Here is a 20,573-nt window from a genome sequence, read left to right on the forward strand (position 1 = left end):
CAAGTTTATTCAAGGTGTATGGTGTAACTAGAGTACCTTCCACAAAATCAGACTCTACTACTGGTGTCAACTTGGTTTGTTGTGAAAGATGCTTTGAGCAGCTTGTGAAAAAAAGTAGTAGTAGTAGAAATGGAAACCATTTTCACATGAAATAGCGCTACGCGATGCATTAACATGATTTATTGTTGTGAAGCAAAATATCCTCCATCGATTGTGAAGTGAATGTTTGCTTGTCTTTGACGTTACTCTGTCTGCTTATGCAGTGAATTTACAGAATCTCACAAATAGATTTACATGTAAGTGATAGATGTTTAGATGAGTGATTGCATGTGTTTGCTTCTCCAAAGCAGATTTGTTTATCCAGAGTAACCAGATTTATATCGTATTTAACCGCAAATAAATATTTGTGAGTGACTGTACTCGAGCTGACACAATGTACCGTACTACCTTTTCAATGCAGTTGAATAAGAAGCGTATGAATAAGTGCCCTTCGTTGGAGTTTGTGTTGTTTTACAGAGTCTGTTAGTTACAAGAATCATATCAAGTATGAAACATGTAAGCACTAACACATTGTAACTGCTTTTACTGTACATGCGTAGTTTTTGGAAATGTGTATAAGTACTCAGTGTTAAATCTGAATCAAATAAATGTACTGCAAAAAATAAGTGGAGCCAGTTTCTTTCACCACTTATTTATAGAACACATACGGCACAGTCTTCTTCCACTGTTGTACTGTAACAAATGTATTTCAATGTTAACAGAAATAACGGTGGTACTGTTGGAGGTTTTATGGATTAGACATACACAATGACATTTCTTCACAAAACACGTTCTAGTAAGGGCCGGTTACATGATACAAATCAAATCAGATGACAGCATGCATCTAAATGTCTATAATGTAACAGTTACACATTATACATGTATTTAGGTTGACAATTTAAATAACAGAAACAGTTCTGCAAAAGGACTGGTACTACAAAGGTGTCTAAAAATAATTAAGTATGTTTTCACTCTGTTTCAGAGAAAGTTGTAAATGGCAAAACACAACAAATTACAGAAAGTCTAAAAGGACTTCGAAGCTTGATCCAAAGGCAACTGGGCTGGTCAAGATCTTTAACCAGTCCAGTTTCCTTTGGATCAAGCTTTCAAATGACCATGACCTGGATGACTGAGAACCTACTCAGACATCTTAAAGGACACGTGGGTGTGTTTCATTCGAAGAATAAAAAGTGTTTAATTTTCCTTCAAAGTCAAAAAAACTGTCATTTTACTGTACAGGTGAAGCAACAACATGATAGAGTGACAATAAAAAAAAATGTACAACTTCAAAGTAAACATTTCATCTGTTATTTTAGAGCGATTATCCTCGTGACATATGGTGTCCTCGGTTTGTTTGAAGCAACAGTTTCGACCTCTACCCTGGGATTTAATCCCGCTGAAGCACAACTTTAAACACTTACATGGAGTTTAGCAAGCACAAACACTAAAAATGTACAACAACCTGTAAGAAGATATACTGGAATAGTTGATTTAATCAGTAAAGTTATAGTATATGAATCTTATGAAAGTAAAACAGCCACCATATTTTGAGAAATCAGTTGTAGAGCTGGAGTTTCCCCTCCTGAACTAATCATGTGCAGGGGCCTGAGATCAAACCCTGACTGAGTCTGTGATGTATTCATCACACTGCACATCTGTATCACCATGATGTGACGGGTTGTAGAAAAAGAAAGACCTCAAATGAGAGGTAGCATAACTAACTCTCTCTAATCAAGATATCCAGAATTGTACTTTGTCACACCCTTCATAAGACCGGTTTGCCCACATAATGGAATGAGTTTTGTTTCTCCGCTTGTGTTGTTTATCGGTCGACTCTGCCCTCAAACACACTGAAAACAAAGCCTCACACTTTACAAGTAAGCATTGTTGGAGTATATTTTCGTCATACAAATAAAAACAAAAACATGGAAATGCTTCTTGTTGATAATTTTTAAAAAAAGTTCCACTTTACATATCATTTGGTAATAACTTCTCCTGAATACCATGTCAAAGGGACGTCTGAGCTTCACAGACCAGCGGAGGGAATGTTCTCGACTTGATAGGAGGTCTGTGATTTTGTGAGGAGTGGATGGACTGGACTAAAAAGGTGCAAGGATGCTGCGGTATCCTACGAAGACATGTTGGTTTTCTTGACCTTTTTTATTTCCTAGAAGAAGAAGAAATGTATGACTACACAGGTAATGTTCGAAAAACAGACAAATCTACAGCAATTTATTAAAAAAAATGTAGAGCAAGACCGTGCAACTCTTGCTGAAGAGATAGCAGTGTGCACAGGTTCAATACTGTCTCTGGCTTGAATGCCTCCACCGTGCAAGAAGAACAAGTTTGGCGAGATGGTTTTTTAATGTTGGACTTGTAACCCCTAATACTCGAGCTAAAAGCTGACTTCAAATATCTTAGAAGAAAGGCTGGGTTACTAACATAGCTATCAAGCATGCTGACACTTAAAATGATTGAATTCATCTTTGAGTTTAGTATTTGGTTTTAGCTTTAAACTGGCTCATTTAAATTTCCCATAAATCAAAAGCCCGTGAAGCCTTCTGTGCAAATGTTATAAAGCCTGTTTGTTGATGCTCAACTCGTAGCATTTGTTTTGTTTTGATCATTTCAAGTTCAGGTGTGAGTGCTGCACCAGTAACTCACCTCAAGAAGAACTGCCTTTAACTGCCCATGAGCTTCCTCCAAACTATCATTGACAATTACTGTATCAAATAATCCTTGCTCTTTACCTAGAAGGAGAGAGAAGATAGAATTAAGTTTAGATTTATGTTTTTAAAAAGCTTGTTTTTATTACATTTTATGCAGACAAAGAATATATACTTACTAATCTCCATATCCACTCTGGCTGCATGTAAACGCTTCTGGAGGCTCTCTTCTGTCTCCGTTTTTCTGTCTCTTAAACGGTTTTCCTGAAACGACACAAATCGACAAAGTGCTCATTTAACAGAGGGCGTTCAGAAATATATACACATATACATTTTTTAAGATTTATTTGCGGGGACTTTTGCCTTATTTGATAGGACAGTGGATAGAGTAGGAAATTGGGAAAGAGTAGGGAATGACATGTGAGAAAGGAGCCACAGGTAAGACTTGAACCTGGGCTGCCTACTTGGATATTTAAAACCACAAATAAAACCTGTATTACCAGGTGCCTGTGGATCAAAGAAAAGTTGAGGTGACACCCAGGAACTCCTCTCTGGCAGTGACACAGGAGTGCAGTGCGGTTTGGTGATGTAATGCAGTGTATATCTGGCTGTGCTTACCAGGACCTCCATGGATGGCGGCTGGATAGAGATGTAGATGGGATTGAGGTCGGCCCTTTTAATGCTCCTCACACCCTGCATGTCAATGTCAAGTATACAGATGAGGTTCTTGGCCTGGACGTCTTGCACAGCCGCTTTACTCGTCCCGTACATGTTCCCTGAAAACACTGCGTGCTCAATGAAGTCTCCGTTTTCTATCCCCGTCTGCATCGCCTCTCGTGTGACAAAATGATAATCTGAAAAACATCAGCATAAGGATTAAGAAAGCCGTGGTGCCACGGACAAATATAATTTGATTAAGGGTTACAGTGGTTGAAAAAGAGGAGAATGTTGCACCTTTGCCATTCACTTCTCCGGGACGAGGACTTCTTGTTGTGTCTGAGGAGTAAAATAAAAAGACACCTGTGTCATAAATATCAGAAACAAATGGCTCAAAGAGAAGCAATTATGTCTCTATGGTTGGTGTTTTTCCTGTTTTATATCATTGTGATGTAGTTAAAGGTTTTCATGAAGATTTCAAATTGGGGTTTTTGGAGTTTTAAGGTATTTAAATTTTTACTTCTGGACATTTTACAGTTTGACTGCTTACCAAAAAGAATAATAAAACAATAGGACATCAGTAATTGCAGCTCTATCTGAAATGTAAAATGCATACAGCTACATCTTCTTTATGATCCTCAGATTGAAAAAGAGCGCGGCCTAAATGAATGTGAAATGCTCTGACATGGTGCGGCACACTTACGGGAGACGCTGAAGCCAAACACACTGTCGTATTCTTTCATGAGCTTCTTCAGCAGCGTGCTCTTCCCCGCCCCGGACGGCCCGCTCAGCACCACAGGCCTGGGTCCAGCCATAGCTGAAGGGGAGGAGGAGCAGAGAGGCAAAGAAAAGAAGGTGGGTGAGGTCGTAGGGAGGGGTGACACATATGATCCACCAGAGTCTTACGGCACGAGTCATAACAAAACCAATCCATCTGAGCACAATCACACAGCTTTAAAAAGAAACCAGCTTTCACAGCATTACAGCCGGCTATAACATGTTTACACAAGTCACGCTCTGGTGCGATGAGCACCATAAAATGATAAGCCAGCGTTTCTCTAATCATGACGAGTGGATAACATCTCCGAGGAGAGGCAATCAACAGAGCTGCAAGCTGTGAGGTTACCATAGTGACACCCGAGGAAAAATGACTCACTAATTGGAGAGCCCTTACTCTGCTTGTGGTGAAAGGGACAGACGCAAATAAATACAACAGACTGAGAGGAAATGCTGCTTTTAAAACTCTCATTTTAAGTTTAAAAAGAACTTTAAAATCCTTTTGACTTTAGTATGCAGCCGTGAAACACTCACAAGCTTATAAACACAGTACTTTTAGAATGAATCTTTGTTCAACTGCTACATCAACATCTCAACTTCCTCTATACCGTGATAGATTCCAAACAATCTTTCTCTTTTCATACTCCAACTATTTCTAAGAAATACATGAAATTGTTAAACAAATAACGCCTGTAGAGTTTCTCCTTACCGTTTCCTCAGTGCACACAGAGCTCGAGCAGACAAGGAAATTCAAGTGAGGGTGTGTGAGAAGAGGTTGTTTGCTTAATGCAGGAGGGAGGAGAAGAAAAAAAAAGAGGGCAGGGCCGAGTTTTCACATACTAGATTCTGCTCTCTACGATTGACGTGTACATGTTTGCAAAATGATAGGATATCACAATAACAATCTTTTTTAAGTGTAAACTGAGGAAACCCTCCATTAAGCCAGGAGTTACAAACTGGGTGATGTTCTCTATAGTTTAAACAAAATGCTGGATAACGGGGAGTCAGCTGATTTGTGATCCGTGAGCATCCTGGAAAGTGTAACTGAAAACTACAGAATGTGAAGATTATAAAAAAAAAACTGTAACTTTAACCAGAATAATTATTGGACAAATTCTTGTTACTAACATCAATGTCAGGTATCAGACAGGATAGAAAGTAGTCCAGAAACGTACATGACATGATGAGATGTATCAAATTAAGAAATAAAGTATTTAAAAGATCATCTTTTTTTAAAGTGACTGTTTTTAACCACGAATCAAATCACAGCATTATGAGCCTTCTTGACTCTGGGCAGACAATATGCAGCAGGGTTCTCTTTGCAGGTGCAGATGACAAGAGTCATTCTCTGTTGCCTCTTGAATGCGTCACACAAACGTCAACATGGCAAATTAAAGGAGCTGGAGATCTTTTTCACGAGCCAGGGGGAGAAGAATAACAAGTTGGTTTTTTTTTTAAGAGCTCTGCAGCTGCCAGTTGGACTTTATGCTATTTTGTGTAATCACCTTGAGCAATAGGTTAAGATTCTATATCCTCCTTACTCTATACCAACCTTTCATTTAAGACTAAACCAGTTAGTCATAGTCTTGTTGTCAGAAACAAATTAAAAAAAGTTTCAAAGTCCCTGTAATTTCAATACACACACCAGTCTGCCATAACCATGCCTTCGCCCCAGCATTGCTGGACAATACTTTTGCTTTGTGGTGTGAAAAAGGATTAAAGTGTATAGGAGATTTTTATTTGGACAACAAGTTTGCATCTTCTGGGCAACTAAGTTTAAAGTATAATCTACCTCATACACATTTATTTCGTTATATGCAACTTAGGCACTTTGTAGGAGAAAACATCCCTAATTTTGAAACAACCTGTGAGAGACATCCTCTGTTAGAATTGCTTTCTCTTTCACCAGTGAGTAAAAAGCTCATCACTAAATTTGTTAATTATTTCTCTGAGGATTCAGTATCTGCTAAGTGTATTAAGAATGCTTGGGAAAGAGAAATCAATGCTGCATTGCCTGATAAACTATGGAAAACTGCACTATCCCGTATTCATAGTTTTTCAATTAATAGTAGACACAGGTTAATTCAGTTCAAAGTCATTCACCGTTTTCATTATTCTAAAGTCATGCTTCATGAGATTTACCCCTCTGTGTCTCCAATATGTGATAAATGTAACTCAAAAGATGGCACTGCATTTATTTTGGGATTGTCCATTAATCTATCAGTTCTGGTCTAGAATTTTTTCGTTTTTTTTCCGGGGTTTATCACAGGTCTCTCTCTCCTGACAGAAACGTGGCTCTCTTTGGAGCTTCAGAGGACTCTGTATTGCTCCCTTCATATATCCAAACTGCTCTTTTGATGGGCATGGTAGTAGGAAAAAAAAATGATTTTGTAAGACTGGAAGACACCAACTCCACCACGCCTCAGAAACTGGTTGCATGAACTGGTCTCACATGGAGAAATTGCGAGCTAATGATTCAAAATGTAAACATAAATGGGAAGAATCTTGGGGTCCCTTCTTGCAACACTTGGACTTACCCTGACAACATTTGTACCTGTATGGATTTATCTTTTTTTTTTCTTGTTTTTTTTAATGGACATTTCTATTGCGGACAGCTTGGATGTAGCACTAACACATTGATGATGTATAATGATATGTATGCTGTCTGTGTCCTTGGCACAGGGTTTAGATGAACTATTTGTAATATGTGTATCTCCTCTGTGGTTGTGAGTGAGTGTGTGTGTGTGTGTGTGTGTGTGTGTGTGTGTGTGTGTGTGTGTGTGTGTGTGTGTGTGTGTGTTCTGGGGTAGGGGTGGGGGTGGGGGTTGGGGGGGTTTATGTCCATGGATTGGGTTGTGGGTTTCACTCCTGTTTGTATTGTGATGTCATAAAAATGTTCATAAAAATAATAATAATAAAAAGATTCATTACAATTTTTACTTTATAAAAACAACAAAAGTTACCAATTTAAAACATAAAACCTTTACATTGATTCAATTATAATGAAACCCCAATCAATTCCACAGCAGAAGTCAATAAATAAGCGAGTGACCTTGGTCTTAGTTGAATCAGAAATCACTTGTTGTACACAGATGTGATTGTTCAACAGGAGCTAATATGATGTTCCATGCTAAGCCTCGGATTCTTGCAGCTCAAACAATTTAATTTTGAAATACCCGATTAATCCCTGGTGGAAATTCAGGTTTACACTGTTGTTTTAGGGCCATGCTTCTCACACACACAGGCCTGCATTACACACATGCACAAACAGGACCGGTGGACATGCGAGATGTCAGAGTGGGGCTGCTACACAGGGACTGCACCAGAGCGGTCGAGGGTTCGGTGCCTTGCTCGGCAGTACTTGAGAGCTACCAGAACAACTTCCGTATTTCTGGTCCGCACTGGGACTTGAACCGGCAACCCTCAGGTTCCCAAGACTGAGCTACTGCCGCCCCCAATCCAATCCAATACCAACACTAAAATCATCCTTTTGTCCTTTTGTAGAGCCGCGTGACAGGAAATGAAAGACGTATAGGTTTACACTAAGCACAGATTGAAACTAATTGGAAGCTGCACTGTCCTTGACTTCATCCATGCGCACTAGACACCATGTGATTGATATTTCCTGTAGCTAAATTCAAACCATGTGAAATCTATCAGGTCTGAAGAATCCAATACAGTCTGCTTTTCAGTTTCAGGACAAAAACTTTATGTTGATTATAATGTATGAATCCATCAACATAATCTAGCTGTCTTTTAATAAATATATGATGGACATTTTATGGTTACATCTTCTCAAATGTGGTCATTTTATGCCTGTCTTTGTCTTACGTGACTGTATACGTTGGGTTTTTACCTGTTGGTTGGATTGAAGCAGCAATCTGAATATGTCACTTTGCGCTCTTTTTAAGATTTTACACAAATTAAAAATATGTAATCATAATCAGTAACCAAACGACGTCTCTTTTGCAACCCTAGAAAGTGCTGCATTTAATCACATCTTAAGAGCAGTGTAGCAGTTAGTTTTAGTTAGATAGATAAATACTTTATTGATCCCGAGGGAAATTCAAAGCATCCAGTAGCAGGTTACAAAGACGTACATGACATGAAACATTTGTTACAAATTAAACCACAAAACTGACCCCCCCCCCCCTCCCTCATACATATATATTAACCTGAAAGAAGATTTAAAGAACACCCCTAGATGAAACAGACTTAAACTGTGCAGTTAAAAATAGATTTATACAAAAAAATGTACATAACCCGTGCAGGGATAAAAATATATGTGTAATTTCAAGCAAGAACCTATAAACAGTTGAGGAATAAATCTGTAATTACACCTGAAGTACAGGTGACTTCTGCAATGTGGGCACTTGTTCAACCAGTTCTAATCATTGACTCATCTTACCTTGTGATCTCCTTATTTCAACTTCTCTGACATTGAGCCACTCCAGATATATCATACAGAAAATGCAGAGTTGCACTTCTCATGTTTTATTGTTATAGTCAAGTGTTTAATTATCTTACAGATAAAAACAAATCCACTGTGAGACTAAAGTGCACGTTGTGTTAGGGAGTTTTTTTCTTTACAATCTTAGACTATGTTTTATGTTGCCCATATATAAATAAGTCTGCCCAATGCGAGATTTAACATTTTGAACAGCTATAGCAGACACAATTTATGTCCTTTCACACTCAGGGATGTGACTGGCAGTGAAGCTACAGTGATACAGCAGATCATTTATACACAATAGAAAAACAAATACCCCCTCCATACCTGAAAATACCCTGGAAAAATATCTCATGTACATCGGGGAGCTAAGTTTAGTCCGAGATTTCGGGTCCGTCTACGGAGATTTTTCTCCCTCCTCTGTTCTGTTTCTTTGCAGTTAGAGCCATTATGGAGCCGCGCTTCCTACGTCATCACTGCGGGCCAAAACATCAACACGTCACGTTGGCGAGTAGCGAGAATGCGCGCAACACCACAGCGAAACGTTTAGCATCATTAGCCAAACGAGAATAGAAGAACAACAACTCAAAGTTTTTAAACACACGTAGGTGGCTAACTATTTGGGTTGGTTTCCTCCCTGACGATAGGGCGCATGCACCCACTACCAGGCGAAACTTAGTGCAGTAGCGTTATTCTTTGAACACAGTTTACCATTTGTTTTGATAGCATAGCCTAGCTTGAGTTGAACGCTTTCTACTAAAATATTCATCTTACGCTTTGTAGATTTATCTAAAAAAAACAAAAAGAACCCAGCTGAATTGGTTACCGGTTGAGTTCCCGTCATCATAGTAAACACTACGTAACACTTTGTTCCCACACAGGGAGATTGAACTCCCCGGATGAAGAGAATCCTGAAGGCCTGACCAAATCACGCAGCTACGTGTGGGCTAAAAGTCGAGGAGTGAAGCTAACTGCACGCTGCTTTTTTTTTCTTCTTTTCTTAAGCCCGCAAAGTAGCCCAGAAACCATGTTTGGTTCCTCAAGATCTGGAGGCATCCGAGGGGGGCAGGACCAGTTCAACTGGGATGACGTGAAGGTCGACAAACACAGAGAAAATTACCTCGGTAAGTCTCAAAAAGCTCGTAGCCCAAAGTCCGCTCTCACCACCGAGATGTGTCGCTATTAGCTCTCTGCTAAACTCGCAACAATCACATCACAGTTGTACAACACGCACATGTTGCATCGGTTATTACAATTACTGCCTTTTTCCATACCTGTCGTACAGTCCCTCATTGCACTGAGTGGTGTCCAGTCGGTCTGCTTTATTCCAGTTTTCCAGTGTTCAAAGCAGCAGGTCTCAGTTTTTGAATGCTGCCTCACACGTAGCCTCACCGCTGTCTGAACCCACACGGCTGTCAGCATGCCAAACAAGACTTATGTAGCAACCCACCACAGCTGTGCACATTAAAAAAAAGGATGAAACACACAAACTCGTGGGGCGGATTTGTTCTAATGATCTCCAGTTAACAAATTGCATTAATCACATTTTAAGGCATGTGGTCCTGTTCACTAAGCAGCAGTTTTATTTGAGTTTTGTGAGATCAGCAGCAGGGATTGTTGGGAGAGGATGCGACCCCCAAGTGTGTCTTTTTCAGTTTCACTTTTATTCATGTGTTGCATTCAGAGGAGGTACAGTTTGAATAGTTTGAACAGTGTAAGTGTCAGTGTACATAAAAGATTACCTACAGATCTGAAAATGTCTTGATTTTAGTCAAGCACACATCAACCATGTCTTTGTATTTGGGGCACTAGTTTTTCCAGTGTATTTTATTGACTTTTTTCTGTTTTGCTGCCAAAACTGTAAATCACTGAACCCAGATAATATATTATGTAAAAGTCATTGTTGTGTACAAGTCTACAATTCACTTAGCAGACACTTTTATCCAAAGCGACGTTCATCAGAGAGTAAGTACAGCACAAGCAAGGATCATGAAAAAAGGGAACAATGTCAGTAAGAGCAAACGATCAGCTTTGAGTCTGATTGGACACACAGGTGCTGACAGGAAGTGACCAGAGGCAAAGCACAACATTGAGGGCAGTTCTTGAGAGCTCTAATCAGTATAGAAACCATCTTATAAGTCGTCGTTATCAAACAAAAACCATCGTCACAACCTTCATCATCATCAATGATATCGAGACCATCATCATTAAGTTAGTAGGTGTTCATGAAAGAGCTGGGTCTTTAGCTTTTTCTTAAGTTTGTTGCAGCTCTTTTATCAAAGCGGCTGTCGGATAACATCCTTTGAAAAGCTCCATTGGCACTCGTAAGAGTGACTAAGAGATGATATATTTTTGTTAAGGTCAATGTATAGATGTTACATTAAGGAAAATCTGCCCTCATTAAGCCATTTAATAATTTCCACTGGTTTTTTTTGGCGTTTGAAAATGTGCACAACAATTCAGTGTCTTTATGGAAAGCTAAAGATTGTCTCATCGTTACATTTAAGTTAAAAAAAAATGGACTTTCTTCAGCATATCTCTCTCAGCCACTCTTATACTGTTCTCTTCATTTTACAGGGAACTCTTTGATGGCACCAGTAGGACGGTGGCAAAAAGGCAAGGATCTGACATGGTATTCAAAAGACAAAAAAGGCGGCGATGCTTTGTCAAAAGCAGAAGAACTTGCTGCTGTGAAGGCTGCAGAGCATGAAGCACTGATGGCTGCACTGTATGTATAACATTGTATTAAAAAAAAGTTTTTAACATAGCCAACAACTATTACTGACAAATATAATATCATTTTTTCTTCTCCATTCATGATCTAGCGGGCACAAGAATATAAAGAGGCAACCAACTGGTTTGACTAAGGAGGTGTGTCTCTTTGTTTGGTTGTCTTTTCCATTGGACGCTTGTAAACATTTAAATAACTCTTAAGTCTTGATTGAACAGGTTGAATAATTGGAATCCCTTGAAATGTGTTCTCAGGACCTTGCAGATGTTTGCAGGAGAGAAGAAGCTGATGGTGAGGAAAGAGATGTGGACCGTGTCTCAGGCTTGGGAAGCTCCAGGTAATTGTTTAACTTGTTTGTAAGATTATCTCAAAATGATTAGTGTTGGTTTGTCCTAGAGCAGCGATCAACGAAGGATACAAACAACTGCAATATCAGTCTCTTCCCCTTTTCATGTTCTATTTTTGTTGTTCCTCTTGAGAAGCAGGTGGAGGAAAGTGTTTTATCAAATTGCGCTGATTGTTGAGTGTTTGTTGATTGTTTCCATCAGTACAGGGTCAAAGAAAATGGTGCTCTCCCAAAAGGAAAAAGAAGCTGCTAAAATGGGCTTGCCTGTTTTCACTGTAAGTTTTCTTATTTTGCTCTGAAAAATAACAGATTTGTGGTTTAGATGTTTATTATTAAGATTCTATGAAGTAAAAAAAGGCCCAGGAATATTTTTTTGCAAGTAGCAACTTAAAAAAAGTTTCTCCTTCTGGATCTATGGCCTGATGCAAAGATTGAACGCATGCTTCCTTTACAGCACCACAAAGCAGAGCACTGTCAGGAAACCTCCGCAACAAAAACACCTCAGAGTGAAGAAAAGGGGGAAGTAGAACAACGGTGAGTCAGCTTTAAAATTAAAGTTTCCACCAAGGAAAAAAACAAACATATTCCAAAGCTATATGATGTTTCACAAAAAGCACAGTGTGACCCTGTATCAAGTTTCAGCTTTCCATAATAATTATCCCGCTCTCTAGACACGAGAGCAAAAAGAAAAAGAAAGAAAAAAAGAGCAAAAAGGAGAAGAAGAAGAAGGAAAAAAAGAAGAAAAGGCAAAGAAGAGACTCATCCTCCTCGGAGTCAGACGACAACAGAAAGAAGTTTGTTATTTTTCTAACAGGAACACTACAAAGTATGGCTTGAATAACACGTTATCATGTATGTGGAATAACCCCCCCTAAGCAAAACTTTACAAATGATGGAAACGTATTGTCATGGTTTGTAAGGAGCCTCAGTTAAATGTAAAACAATACATTATACACCATAACATCACATCATGAAAGACATCAGACACATCAGCATGCTTAGGCTCATACCTATCTACCTACATATGGCACATACTGACGACTGTCACAGCTGTGTTTGTTTGTTGCCTGACTATAAAACTAAAAAGTTTGACTCCTCCTCAACACCAAAATTCCTATCATTGTTAGATTGCATTAATGGTTGATATTGCATCTCACTGGAACTTATGGTACATGTGTTTATTCTATTGTGCCTACAGATTGAAAAGCTTTTCTCTGTCGGCACTAGAGGGCACTGAGGCACTTTTTAGAGGCAAACTCCTACACTCAGCATCATGAAGCGTTATCTTTTTATTCAAATATCTCAGATACATTTCTTGTAAATCTGTCAAATAAGACACTTGAAGGGAATGCCACTTTGAAATGTAAGGCTTGAAAAAAGAAAAAAAAGAATCATGCTGGTGTTTATCAGTTAAACTAGGTAGAGTTCAAAATGTTTGATATAAATAGTTTGACAAAGAGAACAAATACTCAACAGTTATTTTCACTGAGAATGATTATTCTTATTTTCTGTGGATGTTACCATAAAGTTTGTCTCGCAGCTTCTTCTCCCCTAGCCTCATAACATACCTGATCCACCACGACCCAGTCATGTATTGTTGGTTTCCTTTTCCTCTTCAGGCAGAGAAAGGACCACCATCATCATAATCCATCATACCATAGTCAGAGTGGAGCCAAACCCCATGACAGCCATTCAAGGGGGGGAGCAAAGGCCGACCGGCAGCCCACCTACCCCCATCATCGGCAGCAACGGCATGACACAGACTCCTCGGACGGGGGGTCTCCTGTCCCCCGTAACCCTGTCAGCCACAAGACGGCCCCTGCTGGTGCCACACAAAGCCACAGGCGGCGCCACGACACAGACTCGGACGACTAATGTCCTTCCCACCCCCACCCCCCCACACACCCCCACACAATTCAAAGACGCTTAATGCGGACAGAACGCTCTACAGCAGCTTGGCTAGCCCTGAGGACCTCATTTACCCTGAATGATCAAGCACACTGGAGACAGGTCAACGCTTTAAGACACATGCTTTTACTTTTAACCAATACATACGTTTTCCCTTCAGGTTTTAATGTTGAGACAGTTGAGTAAAGTTGGCTTTGTCACAGTTATTTTTGTATCATTGATCTTCAGATTTACGGAGAAAATTATGAATAAAGTGTTGGAAAGCTCAGCCATCTGTTGCAAAGAAATCCTACATTTGAAAAAAAGTCAAGCAAGTGGGTTTCTTTAAATTTTTCTTTCCCCGATACTCCCTGACGCCTTGGTCTTTTTTGCCCCTCTCCTCCATCCCACTGTGCTTCTTGCACTTCTCAGCAGCTCAGGTCCTTTTTTCTTTTCTCAATTGTGCCAGTGCTTCTTAATCCCTCACCGTTCTGGGTTAGCTCCCTGACTGGTGTGACACCATTGGAATGCTCTCCACTGGTCATAATAGACTGTAGTGTTTGCATTTGCCTTGAATTGGTCTGAAAGAGGGTATTCTGCCGGCGGGCACCTGGTGGGTGCTCTGAAAAAGAGCAAGGCATTCATAAAGCAGAGTGCAAAACACCAGGCTGGTCCTTTTATATGATCAAGTACCGTTAGACTGCCACACACAAACCAAGCTGATGGAGCAGCAGGAGAGAAGTCCATACAAAGCAGCCCTATGAGGGACCTAAGACTCAAACTCCCTTCTCTTCCACCGACACCATACTGTCTGCCATGTTTTACAGGCTTGACTGCATTGACCACGGCAGCCTAATCAACCTGCAGGAATGCCGGCCTAGATTGCCACCCCTAAACAATGTGAACCAGGGTGTGTTCTCTACATTACTGCTTTAACCCCAACATTAGGTGGTTTACACCACATTACTCTGGAGGTCAAAGGGTGACCGCCACAACAGGTTGCTATGACACCGATTTTTAGGTCTGTTGTTAAATTTGAGTATTTTATCTATGAAGTTATAGTTCCGGTCTTAAAAATGTCAGAGCCTCATACCTTTAACCGCCTATAATAGTTCCAAATGGATCTCAGTTAATGGCAGTGCTTGTCCAAACATACAAAAAAATAAAATATAATTTAATAATAAATAGAATTGGATTTATAAAATTGTATAAAACAGAAGTCTGAATGACAACAGCTACTACATCTTTTATTAGTTACCTAGTGCTTGACCTTATTGACTAATCTCAAAAATACATTATATTTAGAAGTTAAAAATTATAAAGTACGCATGTGATTAATCAAGTTCAGACATCATTAACCATTTTTTCTGCATGGAGTAAATTAGAATGAAAATCAGCAGCAGAAACATTTTTTCATCCCGATATTTTAATTAGTGATTTTCCCTTAAAAAAAAAAACTTTAAATAGAAAACAAACATTTGAGATTAACATAGTTTTCAAATATTAAGGCAGTTTAGAACATTGTTAAATGCATCCCCAAGACATCTTCAGAGCAGTAAAAAAAAAAAAACACACACACCCATACCTTGTTTGAAAAGAAATGACATCACGTGGCTTGTATGAGAAGGCAACTGTGTGTCCCACTGTTGACCCAAAGGACAGGAGCGGCACAGGAAGAAACTCTGACACCATATTTAACACTTGGCTGACATTTTGTTTGTGTTACGATAAAAAAAAAAAAAAAAACAGCTTTAAACTTTTCAAAGACACAATGCATAATCTGTTAGTTAAAGCCTTTGGTGAAGACAATATGGTCATTGTAGTGTTAAGGCTAAACAACCTGACACAAGCTACATAACGGGGAGTGTTGAAGTGAGTTCTCAGTAGAGTAGTGGTTTCAGTGCAGCCTAATGATGTAAACACCATGTTGATATGCATTTCCTTAAAGACCACATCATTCCAACAAGTGTATTACAAAGGCAACATATGATAATCCTGAGTCTCGTCAAATATAAAAGTCCAATGCTGACTCAGCAGACTACCTTTAAAACACCCATAAAGCAGGTAGATATGAGATTATTGCAGCATATCTCCATAAAGGCAAACATACTGTACGACAAAGGCTGGTAAGTGTTCGAGGACAGTAGACAGATTTACTTAAGAATGGAAGAAAAAAAAAAAAAAAGAAGTTCAAACCAGTGTTTACTTAATGGTAATTTGGTGAGCTAGAAAATGTAGTCACTGTTTAAAGTAACTACAGTAGAAGCAAGCAGTGCATCAGTGCTCACCATTTTCACACATGTGGAAATCTCCTGAAAAACTCCGGAGATTAGGCTACCCGGAGGGGCTTTAGGCTATATGTGAATGCAAACAGCCGCATTTTTCGCCTGATCCCCCCCTCCCCTCTGACAGGGAAAGTCCCCCCGCTGTGAGGAGCATATGTGAACGGCTAGGTCGGGAGAATCTCCGGAGCGGTCCTCCTGTAATTATCTAGATATTGTCCGGAGTGCATATGTGAAAACGGCTAAAGTTTGGTTTTTATACACCAATAAGCCCTGCATTATAAAAAATGGTTAGTAAATTCTAATTCCTGTCCTCCATTTTCATTTTCAAAGCACATACGGCTGAAGAAAGAGACATAAACTGTATGATTTGAGAGGGTGTAACAAGCTACCAAATTACCAAATATACTTATATTTACATTTCAATTAAAAAAAAAACATCTCTATCTTTACAAGAATAAATCAACCCCTCCTTTGCCATGTTTGTTGGTGAAGTACCTCTGGACCACGTAACTAAGAGGAGAGACCAGGGTCTGGACTGGACTAGTTTTGGATAGCAGGTGATATTAACGGTTCTTGAGCTGACTAGACAACCAGTCCAGTCCTTCGTAGAGGCCCTGCCCGGTGGTGGCACAGGTTGCCTGGATGTACCAGTTTTTGTCACGTAGGGAGTGAAGCCCCATCTTGTCTGTGAGTTCTGCTGCATTCATGGCATTCGGAAGGTCCTGCAGACAATAAACAAAGAACACATTTAAGACCGACTCTATGAATTCATCACGCTTGAGAGGGAACATGTTCAGGAAACGGTTTATAATATACACCTGCTTATAACGAGACTAAGTGTTAGGGGTTGGCATAAATACTCAGGTTCTTTGTTCAATATGCAGATAAATGAAGATATGTGTTTAATGAACATGTTTTGAGTAATGTAACTTAAATCTGTAAGTTTCTGCTCGAATCTATAAAAATTATAAATCTAGGCAACCCCCTTCCAAAATGTCAATGTTTCCAGTCAGACATCATCTTATCTAACGTAACAGGCAGAATGGTGACTTACAGGCCCAAAGTGATGTATGTGAAGTATTTCAACAAATTTAACAAAATGCTGAAGCAGTGAAAGCTAAATAAAATGTAAACATGTATATCAGGACATAGTTTTCTCCCCCAAAATGTTTTCCTTAAAAAAAGGAGAAGACAGCTTCAGACAAACACTGGCCGATCTCTCGTCAACTCATTTGTTAGCAGGAATAGGAAATGGTAATGTTACTAGGAAAACAATATTGGCAAGTTTATGATGAATATATTGACTGGGATGTGCTCTGTTGAGCTTTGTTGATAAGAACACGGTGAAATAAGAGGTTATCTGCAAAGAGGTGACAAGGTAGTTTTCACAAAAGACTTACGGACTTACTACTTTAATTTCTCTCTCTCTTTTTTCCCCAATAAGATCTGTAAGTAAGAACCTTATCCTACGTGGTTGTGATAACCAGCACAGTATAGATAGCGTAGCAGCCACCTCAGAGCAACAGCTTTAGAGTGTGACATGTTTAACTCATGAAGTAGGCAATAACAATACATTTCGTAACAATAATACTTGAATCCAAATGCCCATCCCTATTAAGTACGACTTACCTGTTTGTTGGCAAATACTAATAGCACAGCGTCACGCAGCTCATCCTCCGCCAACATTCTCATGAGCTCTTCACGAGCCTCAGCAATTCGCTCTCTGTCGTTGCTGTCCACAACAAAGATGAGACCTGGAACAGGAGCCAATGGAGTTTGTGTGTTTGATATGCATTGCTCTTAGTGTACATTAAGGGAATACTATAGAAAACACATACAGCCAACACATGTCGGGGAGATGGTTTTGAAAAACAAACCTTGTGTGTTCTGGAAGTAGTGACGCCAAAGCGGTCGGATTTTGTCTTGCCCGCCGACATCCCATACAGTGAAACTGATGTTCTTGTACTCTACTGTCTCAACATTAAAACCTGAAGGGAAAAACACAATATAATACAATATCTGAAATATATAGTTAAGCACTAATAAGGCCACACAACACATGTTATCTGGCTTCTAAGAAGATTATTATTGCATTTGATTGTAAAAAAAAATGAATTGCAACAGCCACATAAGAGTTCACACAATACTACTTTTAAGTACATGGCTTACCTATCGTGGGAATGGTAGTCACAATCTCTCCTAGTTTAAGCTTGTACAAAATTGTCGTCTTTCCAGCGGCATCCAAACCCACCATGAGGATCCTCATGTCCTTCTTCATATTGAAGAGCGCTGACAAAAAGCCCCCCATGGCAGCTCGTGATGGTAACCTACTTTAGGTTTAGAAAATCAAAAAAACCCTGAGGAGAGAAAACACATCAGTCAGCATTTTAAAAAAAATCAGGTTGGAAGGGAAGCAGGTGACTTAATATGTTATCAGTGAAACTTAATCATGTCATTACAAAAGAAAAGAATATTAACAATTGTGTTCATTCTGAGTAATATACTATAATAATCTAACTTTCCAAATGTGATGATTTACTGTTTTTTTTTTTTTTTTTGCATTTTGGGACACTAAGTGGCACAGAACAAGAAAAAGTCAGCCTACATAACCTAATCTTTGCAAACCTGCAACAGACTGGATTTTCCATGCAACCTATGACTATATGTGTACTATGTTTGCACAGCAAGTTTATATCACATTTTTTACAGCCTTTGCTTCACTTCACATCTTCACAAGAGCATTAAGTCGATAGGAATGAGTCTTTGGAAACATCCGTGTCAAATATCATGACCCCAGTATTTTCGTAAAATACGACTCAAGTGGATTTAACAGGTTACTTTGACATTAATCCTGCACATGTGAACTACTTGACTAAAAACAGCAACAACTTTAGCTCCTTAATTATTTCACGTACAATGCTAATAGTCGTCCGACCAGTTCGGAATTATCACATTTGTTTGAATCACTTAATTCAAGCAAGCCAAAACCTTACTGAGTGTTTTTCCGTAATAACAACAGATGTGTGGATACGAGACAGAAATACGGAAATTCAAAGAGTACCTCGGATAACAGATTAGCTCACTAGCTCTAATTCACAACATGGCAGCTGTTCTTAAGGTGTTCTTGGCGTCTTAAACGCGGAAAACAAGACACTTTTACTAGTGAACAAATGACTTTTTGTGCCGTCATATTACGCAAAAAAAAAACTGCATTCAATTGCCTTAATATTAGTCTATCTTTCAAACTTACAAAGTTGATATTTTTCTTCTCTCTCCAAGGCGTTTCCTTCCTCAGGATGAAAAATGGCGATTTGACACGTCAGGGGTGCAGGACTGTCAACACTTCCGGCAAAGAGGTGTTGTTGTTCCCAGTGGCTGAGAGGAGAATTACACCCTACGTTCAAGGTCTCTTGAAGTTGTTTAATTTCGGTAAATTTGCTTATTTTTTAAAAAATAATCGTATCTAGCATTTGAAAACTCTATACAAAACGTATTAAGGTATTCACATTTCATTAACAATGTATTGGCATACAAACACCATTGCACCAACACAAGAGTAAAATCTAGTGATGACAATGTTAAAAACTGTCATATTAAATGCTTAATAACATAATTAGGCTAGCTGAAGTCATATTTTTTTTTTATTTAACCTTTATTTTACCAGGCAGAATTGCTTGAGATCAAATGACCTCTTTTTCGAGCAAGGCAGCAGCAAAAAAGAAATATAAGACAAACCCAAAAAGAAAGCACAGACATGAGGAAAAAGAGACAAATACAGTCCAGAAGGTGAAGAAGAAGAAGGAGGAGGAGGACAAGATCATGTTAAACAAAAACAAAACACAACACCACAATACACACTGAAAGAACAATTATGTGATGATGATAAAATACTACGCAGTGAAACATTTACACGCTCCAAAATATTTAGTAATGTATGTTTACCTGCATAAAAATTGCTTTACAATGATGAAGCATTTATTGTTAACCCCAATGGACAACTTATTTCAAAGGGTGTGAAGATGATGATTTTAAATGTGTTTTAGACGTGTTCTAACCCATGTTAGTTCTTAACCCATGTTAGCTTGAGTTAACCTCAGAGTTAAAAACTACTTGTAAGTCTCGTAGCTGGACCTTAAAGTCTTACATTTCAGATATAATTATTAGGTTTGTACCTGAGCATTCAGCTGTTTTCTATGGCCCTCTTGATCCTCTTGTAACATAATGATGACTTCCTAAATGAGACTTAATAATTGTATATTTTAGGTATTCCTGCTTAATATACATAGTAAGTAAAGATGTTTTTTCATTATTTTTTAAAGTGCAAATTATAACTGTAATGCCCATGATGACATCTATCTTAATATTCACAGTACATGCCCTTAAATAACACTAAACACATATGCAATAAATATGTTTTCCCCTACTTTATCTGAGTATGAGTCTAGGAACTAATCTGGCTCAATGTAGGTGGTCCCGAATAGGAAGAGTATGAAAACTCAGGGATGAAATGGTCATATGCGCCCTATTTAATCTTTGCCTATTCTCTGGATGATGCTCATGTAGAGGAAAAGCAGGTACATCCTGGTGATGACCTGCAGTCTCTAATAAGGTACAGTACAATTTCATCTATATCTATGGTGGTGTTCCTTTTGTAAACTCTGCCACTTCCACCTCCTTCTGATCCATGACAAGGCCATTAAGTGAAAGTCTAACCACGTTATTGTTGGGCCAGTTG

The 20,573-nt window shown here is 38.9% G+C and overlaps 3 protein-coding genes across 4 annotated transcripts; 1 reads left to right on the forward strand and 2 right to left on the reverse strand.

The window, feature by feature from the left end:
• Positions 1-1,219: 1,219 nt before the first annotated feature.
• Positions 1,220-9,886, reverse strand: LOC132979255 (guanylate kinase-like). Of its 2 annotated transcripts, none has more exons than XM_061044915.1 (7): positions 9,864-9,886; positions 4,066-4,179; positions 3,660-3,701; positions 3,324-3,559; positions 2,885-2,969; positions 2,704-2,789; positions 1,220-2,206 (listed from the first exon to the last, which is right to left on the reverse strand). In XM_061044915.1, exons 1-7 carry the CDS (start codon positions 9,880-9,882, stop codon positions 2,168-2,170), a joined length of 621 nt encoding a protein of 206 aa, XP_060900898.1. In that variant the 5' UTR covers positions 9,883-9,886; the 3' UTR covers positions 1,220-2,167. The 2 variants fall into 2 exon arrangements, with proteins under 2 accessions (XP_060900898.1, XP_060900899.1); XM_061044916.1 differs by lacking the exon at positions 9,864-9,886 and adding an exon at positions 8,917-9,074.
• c8h1orf35 (chromosome 8 C1orf35 homolog) lies at positions 9,091-13,842 on the forward strand. The gene is made up of 9 exons (XM_061044914.1): positions 9,091-9,179; positions 9,604-9,713; positions 11,167-11,317; positions 11,415-11,460; positions 11,575-11,657; positions 11,869-11,941; positions 12,121-12,200; positions 12,338-12,460; positions 13,286-13,842. Exons 2-9 carry the CDS (start codon positions 9,617-9,619, stop codon positions 13,539-13,541), a joined length of 909 nt encoding a protein of 302 aa, XP_060900897.1. The 5' UTR covers positions 9,091-9,179; positions 9,604-9,616; the 3' UTR covers positions 13,542-13,842.
• A 937-nt stretch (positions 13,843-14,779) lies between these two features.
• arf1 (ADP-ribosylation factor 1) lies at positions 14,780-19,193 on the reverse strand. Its single transcript, XM_061044917.1, has 5 exons — positions 19,089-19,193; positions 18,008-18,195; positions 17,716-17,826; positions 17,468-17,592; positions 14,780-16,560 (listed from the first exon to the last, which is right to left on the reverse strand). The coding sequence occupies exons 2-5, from the start codon at positions 18,144-18,146 to the stop codon at positions 16,402-16,404; spliced, it is 534 nt and encodes a 177-aa protein (XP_060900900.1). The 5' UTR covers positions 18,147-18,195; positions 19,089-19,193; the 3' UTR covers positions 14,780-16,401.
• Between the last annotated feature and the right edge of the window lie 1,380 nt (positions 19,194-20,573).

This window comes from Labrus mixtus, chromosome 8 (assembly GCF_963584025.1).
Source record: "Labrus mixtus chromosome 8, fLabMix1.1, whole genome shotgun sequence".
Taxonomy (NCBI): domain Eukaryota; kingdom Metazoa; phylum Chordata; class Actinopteri; order Labriformes; family Labridae; genus Labrus; species Labrus mixtus.

Coding starts and splice junctions, on each gene's coding strand:
- LOC132979255 (XM_061044916.1), bottom strand. CDS start 8,950: ATGTACATGAGATATTTTTCCAGGGTATTTTCAG. Junction 3,560..3,659: donor CGGAGAAGTGAATGGCAAAG/GTGCAACATTCT, acceptor GATGTTTTTCAG/ATTATCATTTTGTCACACGA. Junction 2,207..2,703: donor TAAAGGCAGTTCTTCTTGAG/GTGAGTTACTGG, acceptor TTCTTCTTCTAG/GAAATAAAAAAGGTCAAGAA.
- arf1 (XM_061044917.1), bottom strand. CDS start 18,146: ATGGGGGGCTTTTTGTCAGCGCTCTTCAATATGAAGAAGGACATGAGG. Junction 17,593..17,715: donor CTACTTCCAGAACACACAAG/GTTTGTTTTTCA, acceptor CTCCTGTTCCAG/GTCTCATCTTTGTTGTGGAC. Junction 16,561..17,467: donor TAGTATTTGCCAACAAACAG/GTAAGTCGTACT, acceptor TATTGTCTGCAG/GACCTTCCGAATGCCATGAA.
- c8h1orf35 (XM_061044914.1), top strand. CDS start 9,617: ATGTTTGGTTCCTCAAGATCTGGAGGCATCCGAGGGGGGCAGGACCAG. Junction 12,201..12,337: donor AAGGGGGAAGTAGAACAACG/GTGAGTCAGCTT, acceptor CCCGCTCTCTAG/ACACGAGAGCAAAAAGAAAA. Junction 12,461..13,285: donor TCAGACGACAACAGAAAGAA/GTTTGTTATTTT, acceptor TTTCCTCTTCAG/GCAGAGAAAGGACCACCATC.